Source organism: Marmota monax, unplaced genomic scaffold, assembly GCF_021218885.2.
Source record: "Marmota monax isolate L192 unplaced genomic scaffold, Marmota_monax_Labrador192_F-V1.1 WCK01_AAM20220418_F8-fsc00098, whole genome shotgun sequence".
NCBI classification, from domain to species: domain Eukaryota; kingdom Metazoa; phylum Chordata; class Mammalia; order Rodentia; family Sciuridae; genus Marmota; species Marmota monax.
The window spans coordinates 4,880,670-4,903,035 of NW_026694639.1; the positions used below are offsets into that span (position 1 = coordinate 4,880,670).

Below are 22,366 nucleotides of genomic sequence, written 5' to 3' on the forward strand. Positions count from 1 at the left end.
CTTTTCAAATTTGTCCACTCAAAGAGTATAAAAAGCACAGAGGGACCCTAAGTAGCAGAGGCATGAATTAATTAGACTTTAGGACAAAACTCATCAGATTCAAATTCTAGCTCTGGCATTTATTAGTTATGCAGTGTTGGACATGGTCCCTCTGTGCCTCCATTACAATCTACAAAATAAAAGGTTTTGTTTTGTTTTGTTTTGCAGCACTCATAAGAATTACATAAGTCTATGTAAGGTACTCAGGATATGTACCTGGTACGTAGTAAGCACTTGGTACATGCCCATGGCTCATTATCATGATTCTTACCATTATAATTGTTAACTTCTACCACAATCCAAATAAAGACATGTTGATTGTGGTGAAACACAGTATTAATGACTTGAATAGAATCAGGTCTATTCAAAACCAATCTATGCGTGTACACACTTTTGAATGAGGCTAATTAACAATGCATATGTTTGTTTTCTGATTTTTTTTGATGAATAGAGTAGAAAAATTGAAGAACTCAGTTGGAAGGACTACTGAAACATGCAGGTTATAAAAACCTAGCTCTGATGATTTGAAACAGCTGTGAGAACTTGTTCTCTTGGACAGGAAATTGTTTTGTTCAACTCAAGCCAGGGCTATTAGTACCAATGACTTTGAAGAGCTCTATCTGAACATTTCCAATAGACGGCCTAAAATTCTATCGATAGGTCGGTCGTAGCACTTCTTTTGATAATTTATCTGATGGTGATTTATCTGCTAAATGCTGACCCTTGTTGGGTTATAAACTCCTCAAGGGCAAGAAGCATATTCATCATTTTAGTTTTCATTACTATGACATATTATATACAAAAGTTGCTGGCTGAAATAACGCAAATGCCTGCCAAATGAACTTCAAAGACACACCCCAGTAGAACATGCTGCAGTAATAGAACCCAGAGAGGACAAGGACATGGATAATGTCATAAAATAATGCTTCTTAAGCCAGGGTCTAACCACATCCTGTCCCTCTGGAGGGAGTCTTCAACAATGATGTGTCATTATTAATAATAGTCACAAAGGCATCTTCTGGATTTGACAGTGAACACTGGGCAGGTGGGTAGGAAGGAGGTGGGGCAAACAGGGGGGAGGGGCTCTTTGAACTTCTTCCAGGAAGAACAGAACCATTTGTTTTACCAGTTCTGGGACAGCTTTCAAAAAGACAGCCACTTCCTTTCAGATCCCATTAATTTGGCCAACCAGCTAAATTAAAATGTCCTTGATAAGAAAGGCACAAAGGAATGCATATAGTGAGGATTCATAAGATTCCTCACATCCTAAATTTTAACCACCAGGTAATAAAGACGGGAAAAAAAAAAACTATTTTCACCAATGAACCCAAAATGTGTTGTGAAATGTAGAATGACTATCTTTGCTTATCTTAGCCATTTTCTGTCTCCATTTGTTTCATTAAAAATAAACCAGTGCTTGTCTAGCATGTGTGAGGCACTGGGTTCGATCCTCAGCACTATATACAAATAAAATAAACGCATGCTGTCCATACACAACTATCAAAAATATTTTTAATGAAATAAAATTTTGGTAAAAATAAATCATGTTTTATGAGTAAAAATGGAAAAATTAGGATTGCTATGTTTATGGCTAATTTTCTTGTCCTTCTCTTCATAGATCCTAACACTGGTACTTTTCCCATCCCTTTATCTCTTTGCCTTGGGGATACCTAAGAAATTGACTTTGCCCATCTTTCTCCATCCAAATCCAATGGCCTATGATGCCCAAACAATCTTCCTTGAGATCTCTCTTCACATCAATGTAGATTTATGATCTTTGAGGATAACTCCTTATTGTTCACACCAAGTCTTAAACCAGATTCTCTTTTTGGTCATAATACATGTACAGCAATTATATGGTTAGTCTTTAAATTAATCTATATTTTAACAGCAATATTAAGAATAATCTTAGCTGGGCATGGTGGCGCATGCCTGTAATCCCAGTGGTTTGGGAGGCTGAGGCAGAAGGATAGAAAGTTCAAAGCCAGCCTCAGCAAAAGAGGCACTAAGCAACTGAGTGAGACCCTGTCTCTAAATAAAATACAAAAAAGGGCTGGGGTTGTGGCTCAATGGTCAAGTGCTCCTGAGTTCAATCCCTGGTTACCCTCCCCGCCCCAAATAATAATCTTTCCCTTCTAAGTAGGCTTATTGATACAAACATCTTTGTATGTTAGCCTGAAAATATCCATTTCCAGGTAGTCCCCAAATTACTCACTTCAATCCAAGATTTAAGCCCAAATTTTACGTATAAATAACCACATTATGTTGTAGCTGGTTAGAAGAAACTGGTTCCCCAATTCCCATCATCTATGCCTAAGTGAAGCTGTTTGACTCAAGAATCAAAACCAATAATATTTTTTTTAAGGAAATAGTGAAATATACTGTTTCTAGCTACTACACTATTAATTTGAGGGAAGGGATTATTTGATTCATCTTTGTATCTTACAGACCAGCAGTGTGTCACATATGTGCTAAATATTGATTAAATGAATAAACAAACATCATTAAGCTAAAAATCAAGTCTGTCTTGCTTTATAATTTAACAGATATTATGCTTTAATTATTCTTGTTTTATGAACATCTGCATATGTATTTCATCTCAAACATATTGATTTACCAACTCATATTTAAATTTATGCAAGCATTTGGCATTCCCTCTTACCTCCTCAGTTGATCATCTTTTTTCCTTGTTTCATTAGAATTGGGGACATTTTATTAGAATTCGGTTGAAAAGAATAGAGATAACTGAAGGCCCCTCAAGTGAGAGGGCTTCATTTAAAGACTACTCTTGAGCAAAATCAGACAGCTGGACAACCAGTCTTTGGAAAGGCCAGGGACAGATTCTCATCCTCACGCTTATGCTCTGCCAGCTTGCTATGTGATAAAGAGTTATCTTGGTAGGCTGCAGCTCCTGCAAGCTCTACTTCCTGCACCCTGAGCCACTCTGATGACTCCTTTTTTCCTGTGTACACAGTCTTTATCACATAGTTTATCACATATTTTTGCTCAAAATTTGGGCTTACAATGACTCCCCATGACAAACCCTCACATGTGTTGATCTTTCAGCAGGAGCTCCCCCTGCTGATTCTGTGAATTCCCCACCCCAGTTCCTAAGTGCAAATTCACATTGAGTGCCTATGAGGGGGTGGGGTGGCAGTGCTGCCCATGTAGTTCCTACAGAGTTGCCCTCTGACAGTAATTTTGCATTAGATTGACATAGAGGGCTGTAGACTGCTAAGTATATGATTGACAATCATTCACGTCTTTATATTGCTTACATGAGTTTCACTCTAAATTATGAAATTGCCTGAAATCATTTTTTTTTTTTTTTTTTTTGTCTCAGGTTTGCAAGGGTTCTAATCTTTTGCTATGTGAAGCCAAAAACAAGGCATGGTACACAGACATTTTGTGTTTATTGACTGGCCATTAGTTGAGATCACTATAAAATTTATTTTGATACTTATTGAAATGGATGAAAAAAGTGGCCATGAACAAAGCAAAGTGGAATCACAAGTCCCTCGAATAATCTGAACGAAGTCTCACCATTCTGGTTGCAATAAAGTCACATGTTTTGAAACTAGAGAAATTGGTTCCTATTACTAATCAAAATGGATGATAAAGCTCTACTCTGAAATTTAAAAGCTTGGGTTTCATTGGTCTACATGATCATTTGAAAAACCATTAATAATGTGGAGATGAGAAAGACAGTAGAATGAAACAGACATTATTACTTTATATATGTGACCAATATGGTTCTGCAATATATATATATATATATATATATATATATATATATATATATACACACTCAGAAAAATGAGAAATTATATCCCATCTATGTATGATATATCAAAGTATATAGTGCATTCTACTGTCATGTATAACTAATTAAAACAAAATTTTTTTTTAAGAAAGAAAAACCATTAATAAAACATTTATGGGGTTAGTCTATGTTTCCCAAAGGGCACAGCCATTATTTAAAATGAAGAAAAACTTAAAACCCTGATGAGCTGCATGGAAGAATACAGTTTATTTTCTTTATGTGCCAATTTATTTCACACGAGAATAATTCTTTCTGAAGCCTCTGTTGAAGAATTGGTTGGTCCGAATTCTCTTGTATCTATTCCTCTCTGACAATGGTAACTTTGTTCCTTCATGAAGAAGTACTGGCATTCCCAGGATAATGTTGGGAAATGAATTTGGAAAGCTACAAGTCTGTACTTATATCTGACCCATCAGAGGTCTGGCAGTTAGCCAATGCCTGTAGCCTGAAGGCTAAGCATGGGTGAAACTGTAGAACTCTGAGGTACTGTGGTTTTCTCCAGGTATTAACGCAGCAGACGTGTCAGGGTGAAGTCTTGGCTGACTTAGTGTATAAAATACTCCAAGAAGGGCATGTCTCATCAAGGGCTTAAGAAAGTAGAATAAACAAGGGGCATCCAATCAACTGAGAAAAAAGTCATCTTGTCATCTCAGTTTTTCGTGGAGCAGTGAGGAGAATAAACCCAAATCAGTGTCTTTTAAAAGTGTATTCTTTGATCTGATTGGACTGCCAATCATGGCTCAAGAGTTCTGTTTGACAGAAAAAAACGGTGCAATAAATCATACAGGAAAAAGATGAACAATCAGTAAGTTCCCTCTAGCAGTGATGACTTTGCCCTTTGAAGTGAGATTCATTTCAAAATTTTCAGTGCTGTTTGGACTACAGAAATAAGAATGCTATTATCTTTAAATGGTAATGAGCACATTATAATTATAGTTCAGGAATAAAAATTCTATGTAATTGGTTGCTTTGTGGGGATTGACCAAGAGTTCTTTAGAAGAGTAAACTTTTAAAATCATAAGACTTTAAATAAAGGGGAGATCTTACTGTATGGGCGGGGGGAAACATGGATTTCTTTTATTAAAATATTTGTGACACTTAACTCATTTTCAATCAGACAAAAATTCATAGGCAAAATTTGCTTAGAGCCTTAACATTTATATTATCACTCCTGGGGGCTATCAGTATTGCTGCCTTATCAGATCTGAGGTGCAGACCTAACAAAGTGGAATGAGGAAATTTTGGACCAGTGATTAAATCACTGAGTAACCTTTTTTTTTTTTTTTTTTTTTTCAGTGCTCTTTCAGTTACAAAGAAAGGGGTGGCGGGTGCTAAGAGTCATATTTTGAAACAATTTGTAAAAATCATATTTCTTTTCATACTGGGTGCTTTCTGTCTCTTTTTTTCTAAGACGGAAATTGACTTTCATCAGAACAAAAGAGGCAGGTTAATTTATTTGAGTCATATTAACCTTGGTCTAAGGAAAGTTGCCAGTAGGCATTGGAGCATAGCCCATGGCACACCACTGCACACAGGACAGCGGGTTTCTTCCCATGGCATCTACAAGGACTTTACAGTTGGAGGATGGAAGAACCCCAAGAAGACGGATTTTCTGAAAATATGAAATCCCACTTGTATCTTTCACTCTAGACATTCCCAAGAGCTGCTCAGTACCCTGGTACCCACCAGGAGACACAAATGGTAGGAACTGCATCTAGCAACCACATTTGTCCCTTGAAAGGAATTAAGGAGTATGTGATATTTGGGCTCTTTTATCACAAGTCTCTTCAAAGCGTTGCTTAGGCAATTCTGTAAACTTTTAATGCCATAATTAAATAAATTACAACCACCTATGGACCATGTATCTGAATAAAATTCATCATGTCATTTAATGAGTTAAGTTGGTTTAAATATCTAAAACTTCAAGTTCTTACTTGCTACTGATCCCATTAGAAAGGCATTTCTGGATTTTTCCTTACAAACTCCACACTATCATCTACCTCTTCCACAATCCCCACTTAGATAACTGGAAAACCTCAGGATCGCTCAACTTAAGTATGTCAATGCTTGACTTTCTAACCTTTCATGACGAGAGTGCATGGTTCATTTTTTAAAATCCCATCATGTTCTATGTATATATACGAAGAATACCAACAGTGTGTGTCTGCCTAGGATTCATTTCCCTTTCTTCCTGGAAAGAACTTGATTTTACATTGGGAAATTCTCCTCTAGTGTACACAGGGTTGATGAGAAGCTGGGGTACTCTGATCCTCTCTCCCAGGAATATGAACCTTGAGTAAACCTGACACAAGTTGAACTGCGATAGACTAAGTTGCTCAGAGGAAGAACTCCAAAGAGCTAAGCCACGGAGACACCCAGATTCCCAGAGCTGCTCTGATCCCAAATTCCACTTTTCCTTTGGTTCACTCAGCTCTCTAGTGGTCAGGGAAACTTAAACAAGAGTAAGCATGAAAATCAAACAGATTATTAAAAATGAAATGAAAAAAGCATCCCTGAGATTCAGATTCTATGGGTCTGGGATGGTTCTCAGCGGTCTGCATTATTTTAAAAAAATATTCATAAGAATTTTAATGCCAGTGATGTAAAGAATACACTGAGAAACATTTCTATAAACCTGCAATGGACTCCACATTTTCAATGAAAAAAAATTTATTTCACCCATGTATCAGCAAATAACCTTATCTTATCTAACTTCGAGAAAGTTTTGGAGCAATTGTGATTTTTAGAGGCATGTTTAGAGGGGGAGGGGAAAGGAAAGATTCCAGAACTTCCAATTAGATTTTTTTTTAACTTTATAAGTAAAAAATCAGTGATAAAAATACAGAATGCTTCATGAATTTGCATGTTATACTTGCTCAGGGGCCATGCTAATTTTCTCTGCATCATTCCAATTTTAGTACACATGCTTCCCAAGCGAGCAGCAACTAGGTGATATTTAAACTATCCCTTCCCCAACATCCTGCTGTCTTCCTTAACCACAACCCTTGAAAATCATTAAGAAGTCTCTGTTCCTAATGAGACTGTGTCCCACTCATCAAGAGATTGCAATCCACCTCTCTGAATAACTGTCACTTTATTTCACCATCGATTGGCCCCAAAGGGGGGAAAAAAAGATGACTCATCCAGCAATGACACGAGGGGAGAGCAGCCAGTGAGATGTGTGGGCCGATTTTACAGACCCACCGAGACCATTAGTGAGAAGGGGAGAAAACATAAGAGGAAGAAAGTAAAAGCTGGTGAGAGATGGAAACTGGGAGAGTCCCGGGTCCTCAGCCAGTGTTCAGATCTCTCTCTATTCTAAAGTTTGTTTTCTGGAAATCCAAGTAGATGACATAAATCACTTATTCCTTTGGTAGTGGGGAGCAGGATGCCAATATGCATAGCACCAAAGTGTAAGGAAGAACAAAACATGAAGCTCCTTGTGATGATTCAGACAGAAGGGAACTGACGGTCATCTCAATGTAACGCCAGGGAAGAGAACAAACACAAGAGTCCGGCTCAACTAAAGCAGGTCTATTCAGCAGAAAGGTCATCCTGCAATTGAAGGCTGTAAACCCCAAACACAAAAGGCTGCTACCTGCCTGAGCTTGGACAGGCGGATGGGCTGGGGGGCCATGATGAATGACACATCTAAATCAGGAGCTGCCTGTCGAATACATGGCCAAGATGTTAGGGCAGCTTTTTAATATGCGTAGCTGTTAAAGCCTTAACTCAAGGGTTTATATAAATCATCTAGCAGTGTTTTTTTTTTTTTTTTTTTTTTAATGGCCATGCTTAGAGATACTTCAAAATGTGGTTCTGTTTTTAAACATGTTTATCTACTTTGTAACCACTGTTTTTAAATAAAGTTAGTTTGTGGTTTTGAGTGAATTTCATCATTCAAATCAGAACCAAGATCCCTTCTGTACTTGAATGGTTTCTTGTTATGGGTAAATAAACTGGTTTTTGCTTTAAAATTTTAAAAGAAATACACAGGCTATAATCTGAGCAGTAAAAACAGCCTAACAGAGTGAACTGATTACAGAGTTTGCAACTCTAGCAAAATTTCTTTTCTACTCAATACATGTTGACAAGACTAAGGAACCTAACTTGATACCATCAGCAAGTTGTGTATGTATTTATGCACACAGTATAAGATGAATTGTGCCTATATATAAAATGAAAATTTCAAATCATAGCAAGTGGGAATATGAGGGTGGTTGTGGAAAAATAAAAATTTGATAGTATTTTTCCAGTATTAGCTTTGTATTTACTCAAGAAGTCTTGAGAGTGTGTCATGGGCCAGATGTTCTTATGGGGCAACAGGATACAACAATGAGAAAGGAATGGAGGAAACACAGAGTTCAAACAGAGAGAGGATAACTAAAGGGAGAATTATCACAAGGACAAGGTACAGTCTGGTTTTTGTTTTGTTTTGTTTTCTTAAACTAGGGATTGAACCTTGGGGTGCTTTACTACTGAGCTATATCCCCAATCCTTTTTATTTTTTTAATTCTGAAACAAAGTTTCACTAAGTTTCTGAGGCTGGCCTCAAACATGTGATCCTCCTGTCTCAGCCTCCTGAGTCCTGGGGATTACAGGCATGTGCCACTGTGCCCAGCTAGTAGGTGCTCTCTTAGGAAAGAGGCAAAGAACTAACCAATTATGAGCAACAACCTCTACTGAAGTATGGAGGCAAAAAAAGAGTCCTGGATGTGGGGAAAGTGTGCGGCAGTCAATGCCATTGGAAACTCTGAGAAGGTGCTAAGATGAAAGGTGCTTGATCTGGAACAGTTTTGTAGGATGTGGGAGAGTCTACTTATATTCTCAGAAGATGGCAATCAACTGGGGGTTTAAACAGAACATGAATGCATTTGAGAAAAATCTCATTAGCAGCTACATTCACAAATGGAGACTGGATTGTTGCAGAATGAAGTCTAGAATGTAGGGACACCAGTCAGGGGGTTGCTGTGGTAACTTGGGAAGGAAATAACCAGGTCCTGTACTAGGGTTGAAACAGCGAACATATCCCAGAGCTCTTTCTCCTTGATAGGACCTGAATTAAAGGGGAGGGACAATGAGGGACATTTCTGGCTTGAGCAAGTGAAACAACAGTAATATTTAACCAGACCAGTAAGGTGGGAGCAGATAGAAGTACTGGTGTCAGATGAGAAGGGCAGGGCAGAAATGGGGAGAACGGAGACCAAAAGAACGAGGCTCAGTCTTGCAGAGGCCCTGTGTGCTGATCTGCGGAGTTTTCACATAAAAAAGTTCACATAACTGTCGGTGCTCAAATGGGTCTGATATGTGGAAGAAAGATCTGAGCTGGATATATAAGTCTAGTAGCCATCAACTTGGGGGCCATGTTGACCTGTGTGTCTTCAGCAAAGGAAGATGACTCAGTGGGCAGCTTCAAACAATGCAACTCTATTGTCAATGTCATTCACCTGCTCAGATCTCCTATACTCCTGGACCCCTTCCTCATTTACTCAGGAAACATAACAATAAAGGCGTGTCAGAGTGCAAACAAATAATAGGATTTGGTCATGCTTCATGGCACAGGTTCTTAGCAATGCAAAGCACAGGACTTGAACCTCACTCCCAGTTAAACCCCTTTGCATGTAACACTCCATGAAGGATGGACTACAGAATAAGCTAGGCCTTACCCTTCTTTATTTTTGAATATACATGCCAACCTTTCAATCAACAGATTTCCCCGAGGGGTTGGTTTCACTCAATGTACTTCTAGTCAAATGCTTTCTAATGTGCTAGGGTATGTATTTTAATTCTATAATAACATTAATGTAAATTTTAAAATTTATGTATAGTATAAAAATAGTATCTATTTATACATACAAACTTGTATTTCATAAGCCTTTCTGGAAAAGGGTGAGGGATAAATGAAGGCATCTAATATTCAATGTTTCATGTTAATATTTATTAACTAGATCATATTAGTTATATTTAATATATTTAATTATATTAATATATTATATTTAATAATGAAATACAATAGTACACTAAAATATTACAAAAATAAAATTACAAAAATAAACTGTACTCCCTGTGAAGTATCTAGTGATATAAAAGAAAAATTCAACCAATTCTTTCATAATTCTGTTTCCATGAGCTATCTACATATTGACATAGCTTTCTAGAGCTTCTCTTATGCAAATACCAATACAGACATAAACACATGTAGAATAAATGTGATTTTACTACATACATCATTCTTCACCTTGATTCTTGCAGAACGTGTGTTAGAATTTGTATTTTATTCTTTCTTTGGATTTGTCAGTTTGTACAAATCTAGCTTTTTCTCTTTAATGTCTGTATGGTATTTACTACAATAGGTGGCACACTATTTTCTCCTATTGTCAGATAATTCAGTTATGTTAAAACATTTTCATGTTCCATAAACTCTACGTCTCCACCACTAGACTAGACTCCTCCAAGAACAGAAATGAGAAGTCTAACTACTCTCTGTATTTCTAATGTTCAGAGTAGTCCTGGGCCAAGAAGCAGGTACTCAATAATTGCTTCATGAAGAAACGGATGATGACGACTGCACTTTGCATAATTTAATGAACTTTACAAAACTTTCCTTTTTTATTTTACCTTTTTTAGGTGGTGCCAGGGATTTGAACCCAGGGCTTTGTACTTGAAAGTACTCTACTGCTGAGCTACGTCCCCAGCCCACGAAAGCTCTCTTTAGTGAATGCATCCTTCTAAAAGTGATTCCTGTTACTCAGCACAGGAGTAGTGTTTTGATGCAGAGATGGGTGGGAGTCATGATAAAATAGTTCACAATTAAGTATGTATTATGTGCCAAGTGTTTTCACAGATGAACACAGTAATATTCATAGAAAATCTGTAAGTCAATTATTAATAGTCCTCATTTCACACAAAAGGAAACCTAGGCACAGAGGGATGGAGGAGCCTGTCAAATGGTCTCCAATGTGCAAAGTCTAGGCCTCTGTTCAGGGTCTTTTATTCACATATGAAACCTCCTAGGGAAGAGAAAGCAATGGGTGGTGGCCGGAGACGTGCTGAGAAGGTAGCGAGCAACTAGAGGGTCTTATGCCCAAAAAATTCATCAATGAGCTCGTCCTCTACACACGCCCAGTGGTCACCAGGGGGTTGACTTAATTTCATCTTCCTTACTCTGTGTTCTTTGATGTTTATAAGAATGTTCATCTACCTCAATCTCTATTCATAAAATGTTCTTGTATAGGGAAGCTTAAATCTCCAGCAAAATTCAAAGCTCAGAAAAATTATTAAGTAGTATTTCTATTGTATAATATTTAAATACTCAGGTTTGCTCCTTCTGAAGCTGAGGTGTACTGCTCTGTAGGAGGCACATATCTTCTCAAGGGACTCTCTCACCTCCTAGAGAGGTAAGTATGAATTTTAAAAAGGTGGGGAGGCTACAGCTCAATTACAGAGCACTTGCCTAGCACAGGATTAGATCATTTGCACCACATAAAAAAATAAACAAGATAAAGGTATGCTGTCCATCCGCAACTACAAAAAATTATTTTTTAAAAAAAGTACATTAAGACCTTTATGGTACATAAAAAATCTGAAGGGCCAAATTAAGACTTTTAATATGGCCCAAGTGAAATGCTACTAAAAACTCATGCAATTCCAAATCTGAAGAATCAACAACCTCTCGTGTATGAATTTGACTTTAAAAAACACTGGTCTTGAAGATCAAATATCACTCTAAAGCACATTTGAAGATGTATCTGGAAAAGTCAGTTATTTAAATTATATGAATAAACAGTTTTATAATTTGGAAAATATATGACTTATGAGTGAAAAACTAATTCAAAAGATATACTAGCTGCAACTCTACTAACCAGAAATCTCAAACAACTGGCACTTCAGTACTTCAGTTCAATGATAATTGATTTCTACACTGAGGAGCACTATAAAATTTTCATGTTAATTAAATTTAATTATAATCCAATTATTTAAACTTAGAAATACATTCCCAGTAAGATGAACAAAACATGGTATGTGAAATAAGATTGTTTCAATTTGATTCTCAGATTGATCCTTGATAAGATATAGAGAATAGCTGACAATAATTGACAATAGTTAATTTTCCTGATTTGAAGGTTTCTTTTCTGTAACATATTCTCACTTGCCTTGACAATATTTAAAGGTTGCTTTAATGTCGAGTGAAACAGTGGGCAAAAACTATTTTGTAAACTCTCAAAGCCTATGTAAATTTGCATCAGGCAATGGTGCTAATGAGAACTTAACTAGAGTACTGACCTGCTTATGCTCTATGCACTAAAGGAATGTTTGGTGCTCTCACTACATTTAGATGCTCTAAAAAATCAAAACTGATCTCACATTAAGGAAAGTATGATCTTATGAGAGATTAGGAACACATTTATGGACTCATTTACTTCCCATTATCTAATTCATTTATCAAAGCTTTTCAAGATTACTAGCATTAAGCAACTAACACAGGGAACAACAAAGTCATGAGCAATTACCTATCATTTTCCTTTCTTCCATCCTTATTAGTTTCTGATTATAGTTCCTCTGTCTCATAGTTCCATGAGAAATATATGCATCAGGAAATATGGAGGTGCTGACAAACTATTTCATTTTTGCTCTCAAAATAAACCTTCAAAGTTTTACTATTAACCTGATTATACAGAATCATGATCAGATTGAAAAAGAGAAAAGAACTTCCCACTATTACACAGTAAATAAATGACAACATCAAGACTCAAACCCAGGTCAGGTCCAATTCTGCATTCTAATTATACCTCTGTATATATCACTTTTGTCTTTCATCATTGTATTATTTTAATCACACGTTGCTTTTCCCCTTGTCAGTACTTCTGTTGAACATAATTGCCTCAAAAGGCAAATAACCTAAGAGAAAAAGAAGCAAGTGGCTTTCACAGGTACTTCCATAGTTATCAGGGAAATGCCAAGTGATACCACGTGGGATGCTTCTACATACCTGCCAGACTGGAAAAAATACAGGAAATAATACCAAGTCCAAAGAGGCACTGCTGGTGGGAATGTAAATTAATTGAACATCTTGGAAAGATGTTTACTAGTATCTACTTAAACTGAATGTATGTATACTGTGTCCTAGGACTTGGCAAATTCAATCCTATATTTACATTGTACAGAAAAGCATACATAAAATTCATACATCACAACTGTTCACAGCAACGGTTGTTGCCCCAAACTGGAAACTATGCAAATGGCCATCACAATAGAAAGGATGAGTTATGGTTTAATCACATACTATTATAAAGCCATGAGAATGAGAAAGCAACTGTAACTATGTGCAACCACAGAATCGCATAAATAAAAGGATGAGTGACTAAGGTGGGCAAAAAGTATGGTCTGAATGAGTTTATTCATATAAAATTCAGAAACAGGAAGAATGAATTCATGATGCTAGAGGTCAGATGAATGAGTACCCTGGTGGGGAGAGTGAGGCGACTGGAGTCTTAAGAAAAGATAAGCCATCTGATAATATTTGGTTTCTCGATCACACAGCAGTCCACTTTGTGAACTTTCCTCAAGTTCAATACTTAAAATTTCTGCACTCATGCTCCCATATGTATGTAGTACAGGCTGAGCTTCCCTGATCTTTTGACTCAACACCCAAAACATTTAATTTGAAAGCATTTCAGATTTGGTGATTTTCAGATCAGGGATGCTCAACTGGTATATGTAAATATTTTCAAATCCAAAAAAAACTCAAGAATCTGAAATACTTCTGATCCCAAGAATTTCAGATAAGGAATAGTCAACTGTACAGTCATCTATCAGTATCCACAGGGGATTGCTTACAGACCGTCTCATGGATATCAAAATTTATATAAAATGATGCAGTATTTGCATCTGAAATACTCCCATATACTGTAAACCATCTCTAGCTAATTTAACATCTAAAACAACGTAAATGCTATGTAAATGTTGCCTTTTTCAGGGAATGAAGATTAAAAAAGGTCTGTTTTTGTTCACTACAGATATATATATATTTTTCCAAATATTTTTGATCCACATTTGGTTGTATCCTCATAATGTAAACCCCATGGATATAAAGAAGCAACCATACTTCAATAAAAAGTTTAGCAAAAAGAGTACCCATCTTCTCTCTCCAAAGCGTAATAATGTCAGAACTTTAGAAGTATTTTACAAAAGTAGACATACAGTTTGCCACGTTTATATACCCTTTTAAATTTAAGTATTTATTCAGCTGATGACTTTTCCTGTCATTTGAAATACTATAAGACAGTTTAGGTAAATATGGAAATTACTCCTAAGACATAAAGCAGGGTTCAAAAAGAAAAATTATAAGATGTAAACAAAACAATGAAGACTAGATCCCAAAAATAATAGTTTTTTTGAAAAGAGTCTTATGAAGAAAGAGGGGCTCCAGCTTGCAGGGAGGGTCCACTACTCACAGAATAATTTTTGAATATGAAGATAACCACAAACAGAATAGGAAATGCCTAATAAAACACAGGCTTTGAAAAGTAAAAACCTAGAAATGAAGAACCATGGCACATGCATATAACTTTCTTTAAAACCCACATATCTTTCTGAAAGACAATGTTGGAGTAGGAGGAATTCTTAAGAAAGCTGTCACACTAAAAACAAGGTAAAAGAACTCTTAGAGGATTGAGATACACACACAGAGGTTTGCAGCACTTAGCAACAGGGATACTGTCTGAGAACTGCACCATGAGGCAAGTTTGTCACTGTGGGAACATCAGGGTACACTTAAACAAAAACAACCACATCACTAGCAGAATCCTATGAGACTCCTGTTGATGCATGGCCCACTATTGACTGAAATGCAATTATGCAGCAATGACTGTATATATTTGTTGTGTGATTTATATACTATATTTAATCTGATAGGTAATATTTACTATCTATAATTATATGCAATAGAAACATGTACATAAATGTTGGAATTTATTACTGGCATGATATGCCTCATCATTCTCCTAAATTGACAACAGATTTGAGAAAGGACAGCAGGACAGTCTAATGTGAGAAGGTCCTGAGCAACAGCACCACACTGGGTTTGGGCCACCCTTTGTCCTGCTGTGGGCCTGGTTATCAATGATTAGCCTCCATCTCCAACAGCTCTGCAGGCAAATTAGGTCTCACTCATGGATTTAAACATAGTGGGTTCCTTTTTCTCCAAGTAAATGAAATATGTTTCCTATTTCACTACCTATGACTCTGAGTTGGCCATCTATAAAGAAAACAGAAATCAACATGCTAAGCTGTCACAGAAGATAGGACAAAACAGCAGCAGGTGGGTTCCCAGTTAGAATGCCTAAGACACAAGGCTCTCAAATAAAGGAAAATGTATTTCTAGTGACTAAGGTATATGAATTTCTCTTAATTTCAAAGTAGATTTCTGCTATAGTTTTCATGGTTCTTAACCAAAATACAGAGCAAAAAAGTTTGAAAATTAGCAGATTATCCAAATCTCTGTACTTTTCAGTCATGATTCCAAAAAATGCAGATGCTGCTGCCTCCTATTTATTTACATGTTTGATATAAGAAAAAGGACAAAAACAGTATAAATTGTTGCTTTGAGGCCATATTTCAGAAATATTCTATACAATAGGCATAGGTAGCCATAGATAGTTTTGTAAGTCACTAGAAATAAAAAGAAATATATAAAGCTATGAATTCTTAGTTTTCATTATTCCATAAAATATACATTTTAAATTTCAAGTGACTTTTAATTTAAGGTTTTCTTTATGTGGTCAATTTTACACACTGAAAAGTTTTTAGTGCTTATTTGCAAATCTTTTTAAAAAGCAATTACTTTTTCTTTTTTTTATTGTTGGCTGTTCAAAACATTACATAGTTCTTGATATATCATATTTCACACTTTGATTCAAGTGGGTTATGAGCTCCCATTTTTACCCCATATACAGATTGGAGAATCACATCAGTTACACATCCATTGATTTACATATTGCCATACTAGTGTCTGTTGTGTTCTGCAATTACTTTTTCTATTGAAAAAAAAAATCATTTGCCCCTGCAGATGTCGTAAAGACTCTTGGCTGGCTACCTCAGTACTACATTTACTCCTGACACTTCAACTGTTGCATTCAAAAGACAAATGGCACCAAATATATAATAATTACAAAAACCTCCAAAGGAGCTTTGGGGGCTTTTGATTATTTCATAAAATTGAATCTCATCTTTAAGATCTAATAGGCACGTAATTATCCCTCCCCCGCCCCTCCAAATCTCAGTCTCCAACTTTATTATTTGGCTAATATCACATTTTGACCTTGTTTGTCCTGGAAGTCTCACATCTCTCTCTTCTGCTGGCCAATTTCCCAAGGTCACAGATTTCTTTACATTATACCCTTAAGAATTGATTAGCTTTCTTTGTCAATTTTCTATCTGTTTTGCAGCCAGGAATCTCAAATCAGTGTCAAGCAATTCAACACTGCAGTCTGGCCAGCCTGCATAAGCCCTCCTGTTCCCTTTCATATCACTCCCTGAAAATAAAGTAACTGCTTGCAAAAGGAGTATGAAAATCAAGCCAGCGCTTCCCTGGAGCCTGTCGGCTAGCGAACAGCACGGCATATTTCAATTAGCCTCCAATCGTTTGAAGTAGGGATACTTCAGTACGTGTGAGAGTCTGCCTCATAGAATTTAATACTCAGACAGCCATTTTGCAAAAACACAGCAGGTCCACGGAACAAGGGCTATTTCTGTGAAATAGTCAGAGCATGATAAAGCTGTTGTAAATGCTGGCGCTACTGCAACAGCTCTCTCATCCATCAAACGATTCTCATCTACTCTTTTTCTGAGGCTGCTCAAGACACGATTTAACGTTAGCCTCTGTGGCTATCTTTAATTTGACAAACTCCATGGTATTTATCTCAGGAATTGTTTTTCCCCCATGCCATAATTCAAATAGGAAAACAGAGCCACTCTAGGTAAAAGAGACTATCAACTGGTTTGAACTGATACAGATATCTGAGACAATGGACTTTCCAAACCAAATCCTGTGCAAGGAATCCCCAACCTTATTAAAGTAACATGGCACAAAAGATAAGACAATAACATCTCTGGGAAAAATCTCAGAATCTCATAGACCTCAGGTGCCTTGAAAACTCATGGTACAAATGATCGATCATCTGTTTGGTTCAGCACAGGGATTAAAATATCCGAAAGAAGCAACATGCATCAGACAGACACAAATAGATTTTCAGCTCCTAGCCACGATTCTACAGCAATAGAAACTTACATAGGACACCCGTACTCGCCGGCGATGTACCAGCCCGCAGCACTGCATGAAGAGGGGGCAGAACGCAGTCAGCGTGTGGCTTCACCAAGCTGCACCGTGTCTTGTCTCCTCGTCACAGCCGCTGTCCATTTCTTCCCACCTTCCACTCCCAGGTAAGAGGCATGGGCTGATCAACACTTAGCTTCTGCCTGTTAGGTAGTTTCTACAGAAACCACCATTCCTACAGGCATGCCAAAACTTTGTTCCCCCTGTTTTTTTTTTTTATCTCCCACCACCACCCCAACAAGGTAATTTGAGATCTTCTTCTTCAGGGGGGAGGTTGCCTATTGATTTACAAAAAGTAGTATCTCTTTTCCTAAAGTAACTATTGCTAACACATACTCATGACTGTCCAAATCAGCAGAGTTTCTTAGCAACGTTCTTACAGTAGCCATGCTCAACTCGGGAGATTTTCAAACATCAGAGAGTCTTGCATTTCATGACCCTGCAGTACACTGAAAGGAGGCGGCCTACCCCTGCTGCTGTTGATGTGACTGCCTCTGAGAACGCGCTGCTCCTGCTGCTGCTCGGCTGTTATTGCCTTCTCACAATGCACAAACTGGCAACAGCATCCTTGATTCCGTGTTACCTCTGTAACATTTTGGGCATATCTGATTTGCTAGTTCTCCCTCCTCCCTTACCTGAAAAATTACCGAGTCTAGACTTTAATTCACTGTGGATTCCTAGGACTACAGAACCACCCTCCAATTTTGTCAGATGCTTTTTCCTGCAGTATGTATTTCACATGAATTACAAGGAGGATTGATGGAGTGGGCTCAGGACCTTTCTCCCTCTAGCACCCCGCCTGCAGATTTTCTGTGCTCACTGCCAAATACTCTTCTTCTTCTTCTTTTTTTTTTTTATACTGAAGCCTGTTAAACAAACATAACTCTGGTAAGCAAATTTGATCAGAGTCAGATCTAATTAATTAATTACATACTGTGATTTAGACACAATAAACCAAATAAGGCTACCTTCCGGACCAGAGAGCTTACAAGTCAATAACTACTTATAAACTCTTGTTTATATCATTCCTTAAAGGCAGCTCTCAGAGTTGGAGCTGATCTTAAAATTCTTCTTAAAGGACCATATACATGTCACACCTAAAAAGATGAATCATTAAAGCACTGGGGATTCAACTATTAATTTGATGATATCAACCATTATAATAAGCAATGATTCATATAACCTTTTAGTGTGCCACAGATATTGATCCAAATTTGCACCCACACCCAAGTCACTTCATATACTGTTGTCACATAAGAAGGCAAATTAATTATCTCATGCCATAGATCAAGATAAACCACCATTTTGCTCTTTAGGTTCATAGAATAGTGAGATTCTGCTAATTCTCCATATTTTGCCAGCATTTTCTTAAAAACCTACAGTTTAAAGTAACAACTCTGTATTATTATTGTTATTATTACTCTTAGAGACTATTAGAGCCAGAAAAAGAATATTCTGCCTTAATTCAGTTCTCTTTATTTGACCAATAAAGTAATTAATGGAGGCCCCAAATGGTTGTTTTGTCTATCAGTAATATGATCAATAGTATAACTAATAGTCTGTAATTTACATAATTTACAGTCTGAAAATTCTATAACTTTATCACATACTAATCAATCCTCCATGTTTTTTAAGACCCAAAAGGGAAATAATAGATTACTGAGAGAAAATAGGAGTACTTTTATAATTAAGTCAGAAACCTAAAGCAAAGAAAGATAAAATAAAATTTCTGAATTATACTGCATATTGGCTTTTGAATTAAGTCCTGGGGAAAACTCAATGTTTTCTGGACCATACACTGTATATTTCTAGTAGACAGGATTTTAGTTTGATTTTTTAAAAGAAACTTCAGTGAGAAATATAGTAATAAAAGAACACATATGATAAAAATTCAAGTTTTTTTAAGCCCCTTCACACATTTAAGAGAATAACTGAATAGAAATAAAAAATTTAAAAAAACAAGGTTAGAATTAGATGAAAACACTAAGGAAACAATGTATCTCTTGATTCTGAATTTGATTTGGAATTCACTTAACTTTCCATTAACCATGATATTTTTAAACATAATAGGAGAGAGATTCCCAAGTTCATTGGAGATTCCACCCACCTTGTCATTCAAAGATCCATGAAAAAATGCTGAGCACTAACTAATTGGATTCAGCAAATCTTTATTGAGCACCTTCTATTTGCTCAGCACTGTGCTGAGGTGTGGGGATAGCAAAGAAAAAAAGCCAGTCCACCTATGCCTCAAGGCTCTTATAAAACAACAGTGTAAGGGGAACAGTGTTTGGGAGCAATGGAACATGAAAGAAACAGTTCCTACATAACCTGGAAGAAATGTTGAAGTCTGCAAAGGCAGAAACATCTGAGCTAGCCTCTGCAGGATGGCAGAATCACATCCAGTGGAAAACAGGGAAAGAAAGAGTCTCAGGCAATAGGGCATTAAATGCAAATGCATGGATGATTACACATAGTAGGTTCAGATAGAATATACAAGAAAAATGTATATGGATTAAATATTTATGGTATATCCAGACAATGGGGCTATACTCAAAGTCTTCAAACTAAACTTAGTTCTTCCCACCAGATTCAGTCCTTATTCTTGTGTATACCCTTAGCACTTAACACAGTGAATGACATAGAGGGTACAAAAAATACTTAGTCATACCCTCATTATCTATTATTTTAACTATAATAGAAATATGGTTGTTGGTCTAACATAAATATCCCAGGTTTCACAACATGGATGGCTGAATAGAAATAAAGAATTTAAAATAAAAAAAGGTTAGAATAAGATGGTTATTAAATTAGTTTTTAAAAAAAATCAAGGTTAGAATAACATAGATGATGTGTGACTATATTCCGGTTATGAAACAAATGGCACGTGCCAACCTCCCCGTCGTGTCCTTCAGTGAGACTAGAGCACGCTTTCCCCCTTCTCACTGGCGTCAGTGTAGACCAGCTGATGAGGACTGGACCAGCCAATTTTGAAGATGGCTGGAGATTCAGGAAAATAGAACAATAGGACACAAACAGCCCAAGATCCTCGGACAGGGCACTGCCTTATCAGCCCCGTGGTGGTTGTCTTTGGACAGTACCATGAAACAGGAAAAAAAAAAAAAAAAAAACTCAACTTGTCTAAGTCACTTTTACTTTATCTCAGTTAAACAAGAGAAAATCAGGCTTTAAAAGTATTTCAAACTATTTCTGGAATGAGTCATTTACAGAATCCAAGACTGTGGGGTGATGAGGAAAAGCAAAGAGAGGAAGGGGAAGAAGCCCCAGCTGGGGAGGGACCAGGAAGTGCCCAGGACACCAAGGCCAGAGGCTTAGACTTCACCTATAGCAGGGCTTTCCGAATTAAGGAAGTTTTTCAGTATGAAAATACCTGTTGTTTTATTGAGAAGTAGGAAAAAAAATCTCCTCTAGATTGGTATAAAAATACTGGCCAAGAGTTCAGTGAGAAATTAAAGGTTTTTGAAACTTCACCCTTGTCTGCAATAAATGCCTACTAAATAGCCACATCAAATAAATTCAGTAAAACCAGCTTCTTGGTTCATGTGGCTAAATGATAAACCTAATGAACTGTTCAATTAGTTTTTTTAATTATAATACATACTCCATTTTATTCCAGCTACTACAGAACTGAAACCCTTTCTTTCTCTAGTTGTCTCTTATTTCTCACCAAGGCAGCTGGATCCTCTTTGATCTAGAGAGGCGTTTGATGGGTTTTTCTGACCAACATTCCAACATTTCTTCTCAGGTCTCTTATAAGAACAGCATCCCGTTAGCTCCCCACTATACACAGAGAGCAGCAGAAGTGAGCAAAACAGCAGCCCGCGGGGAATCAGGGGAGAACCGTACTTGTAAATGACCAATTGTCCTGTGCACTAGACGTCAAGGGAAAGTTGAAGGTATATTTTGTGTAACAGGGTTAGACAACACATACTGCATCAGGACTGTGAGTAAACCAGGTAACCCTAACAAACCCTCATTCTCTCATAGCCCAGTCACATTGACACAAGCGCTGTCCAGCAACAAAACTCATTCAGTCAAATGCCAGTCTCAAAGACCACAACAAAGAATCCTCTCACCCTCGGCAATGCTTATTCAAAAATCCTTTTTCTTTCCTCCCCCATCATCTCATATCCCAAAGCCACTGGAGAATCTGCCCTTACTTCCTAAGACAAACTACACCAACTCCTTGGGGAACTCAGTTTCCTGACTCTCTCCCTCACTCTAGTTCTCCAGCTTTTTAATCAGAGAGACTTTCATTACTGCCACCTTTTCTTTCCATTTTCCCCGTATCACCCATTACTCAGATTCTGAACAAGGAGAGCCAGCAAATTAAACAACAACAACAACAACAGCAACAAACTCCATCCTTTTTCTACTCCCGGAGCCCAAATTCTCTCCACCTGACGTTAGGTTTTATATTACAGAGCAGTTGGCAATGTTGGAATGTTGTTAGATGTCAATGAAAGGAGAGACCAAGCAGACAGAGGCCAAGTTCTCTTGGTTGTGGGGAATGGGACACAGAAGAAAATAGAGAGAAAAGATCAGGAACATTTGTGTCTCGAAGCTTTCATGACACATGATATTTTCTGGGACTATATCTGGCCTTTACTCATTATAACTAAGGGAACTTGGTCTGCATATTGCAAAGAAAATACTGACCCTTGGGTGAAAAAACATAAGACATACTATTCACATTAGAATATTTCATGAACAACTCTATGATGCTAACAGGATATAATATTTCCCAGAGGATATAATGATCTCCTCTTGGATTGGAAAGATCAAGAAAAGTACATACCGTCTCTAAATTCACCATGAAATGGTCCTGATGATTTGAAAATTTCATGACATACCTATAAACTGTATGTATGTATATATATATTATATATATATAATATATATATATATATATATATATATATAATTAAAATTCTTACTTATCATAAAGGTTGCCATTCATATCAGCCTGACCACAAACCCCACTATGCAATTCATATGGCAAAACTGATGATCTCACAACTTTTTGAAAATCCTTGACCTCTAGTAGAAAAGAATAACAACAGTCAGTAGGTGCTGTCTTCTACTGAGTTCCAGTCTCTAGAGGAGTCTAAGCACTTTACTGTGAACCCCGTGAAGTAATTTGATACTTGAGG

The 22,366-nt window shown here is 37.0% G+C and overlaps 1 protein-coding gene and 1 non-coding gene across 11 annotated transcripts in view; both read right to left on the reverse strand.

Annotated features, from left to right (window-relative positions):
* Positions 1-22,366, reverse strand: part of Cacnb2 (calcium voltage-gated channel auxiliary subunit beta 2) — a 372,470-nt gene that overhangs the window by 241,114 nt on the left and 108,990 nt on the right. Inside the window, exon 1 of one of the 10 annotated variants that reach the window (XM_058572299.1) lies at positions 17,151-22,001. The exons of the other annotated variants lie outside the window; for them this stretch is intronic. Coding sequence (XP_058428282.1) covers positions 17,151-17,198 — 48 coding nt within the window. The 5' untranslated portion in view covers positions 17,199-22,001. Of the gene's footprint in view, positions 1-17,150; positions 22,002-22,366 lie in introns of those variants that run through there. 10 annotated transcript variants of the gene reach the window in all.
* Positions 6,698-6,804, reverse strand: LOC124078327 (U6 spliceosomal RNA). Its single transcript, XR_006846880.1, has one exon. It is a non-coding gene; the product is annotated as a U6 spliceosomal RNA (small nuclear RNA).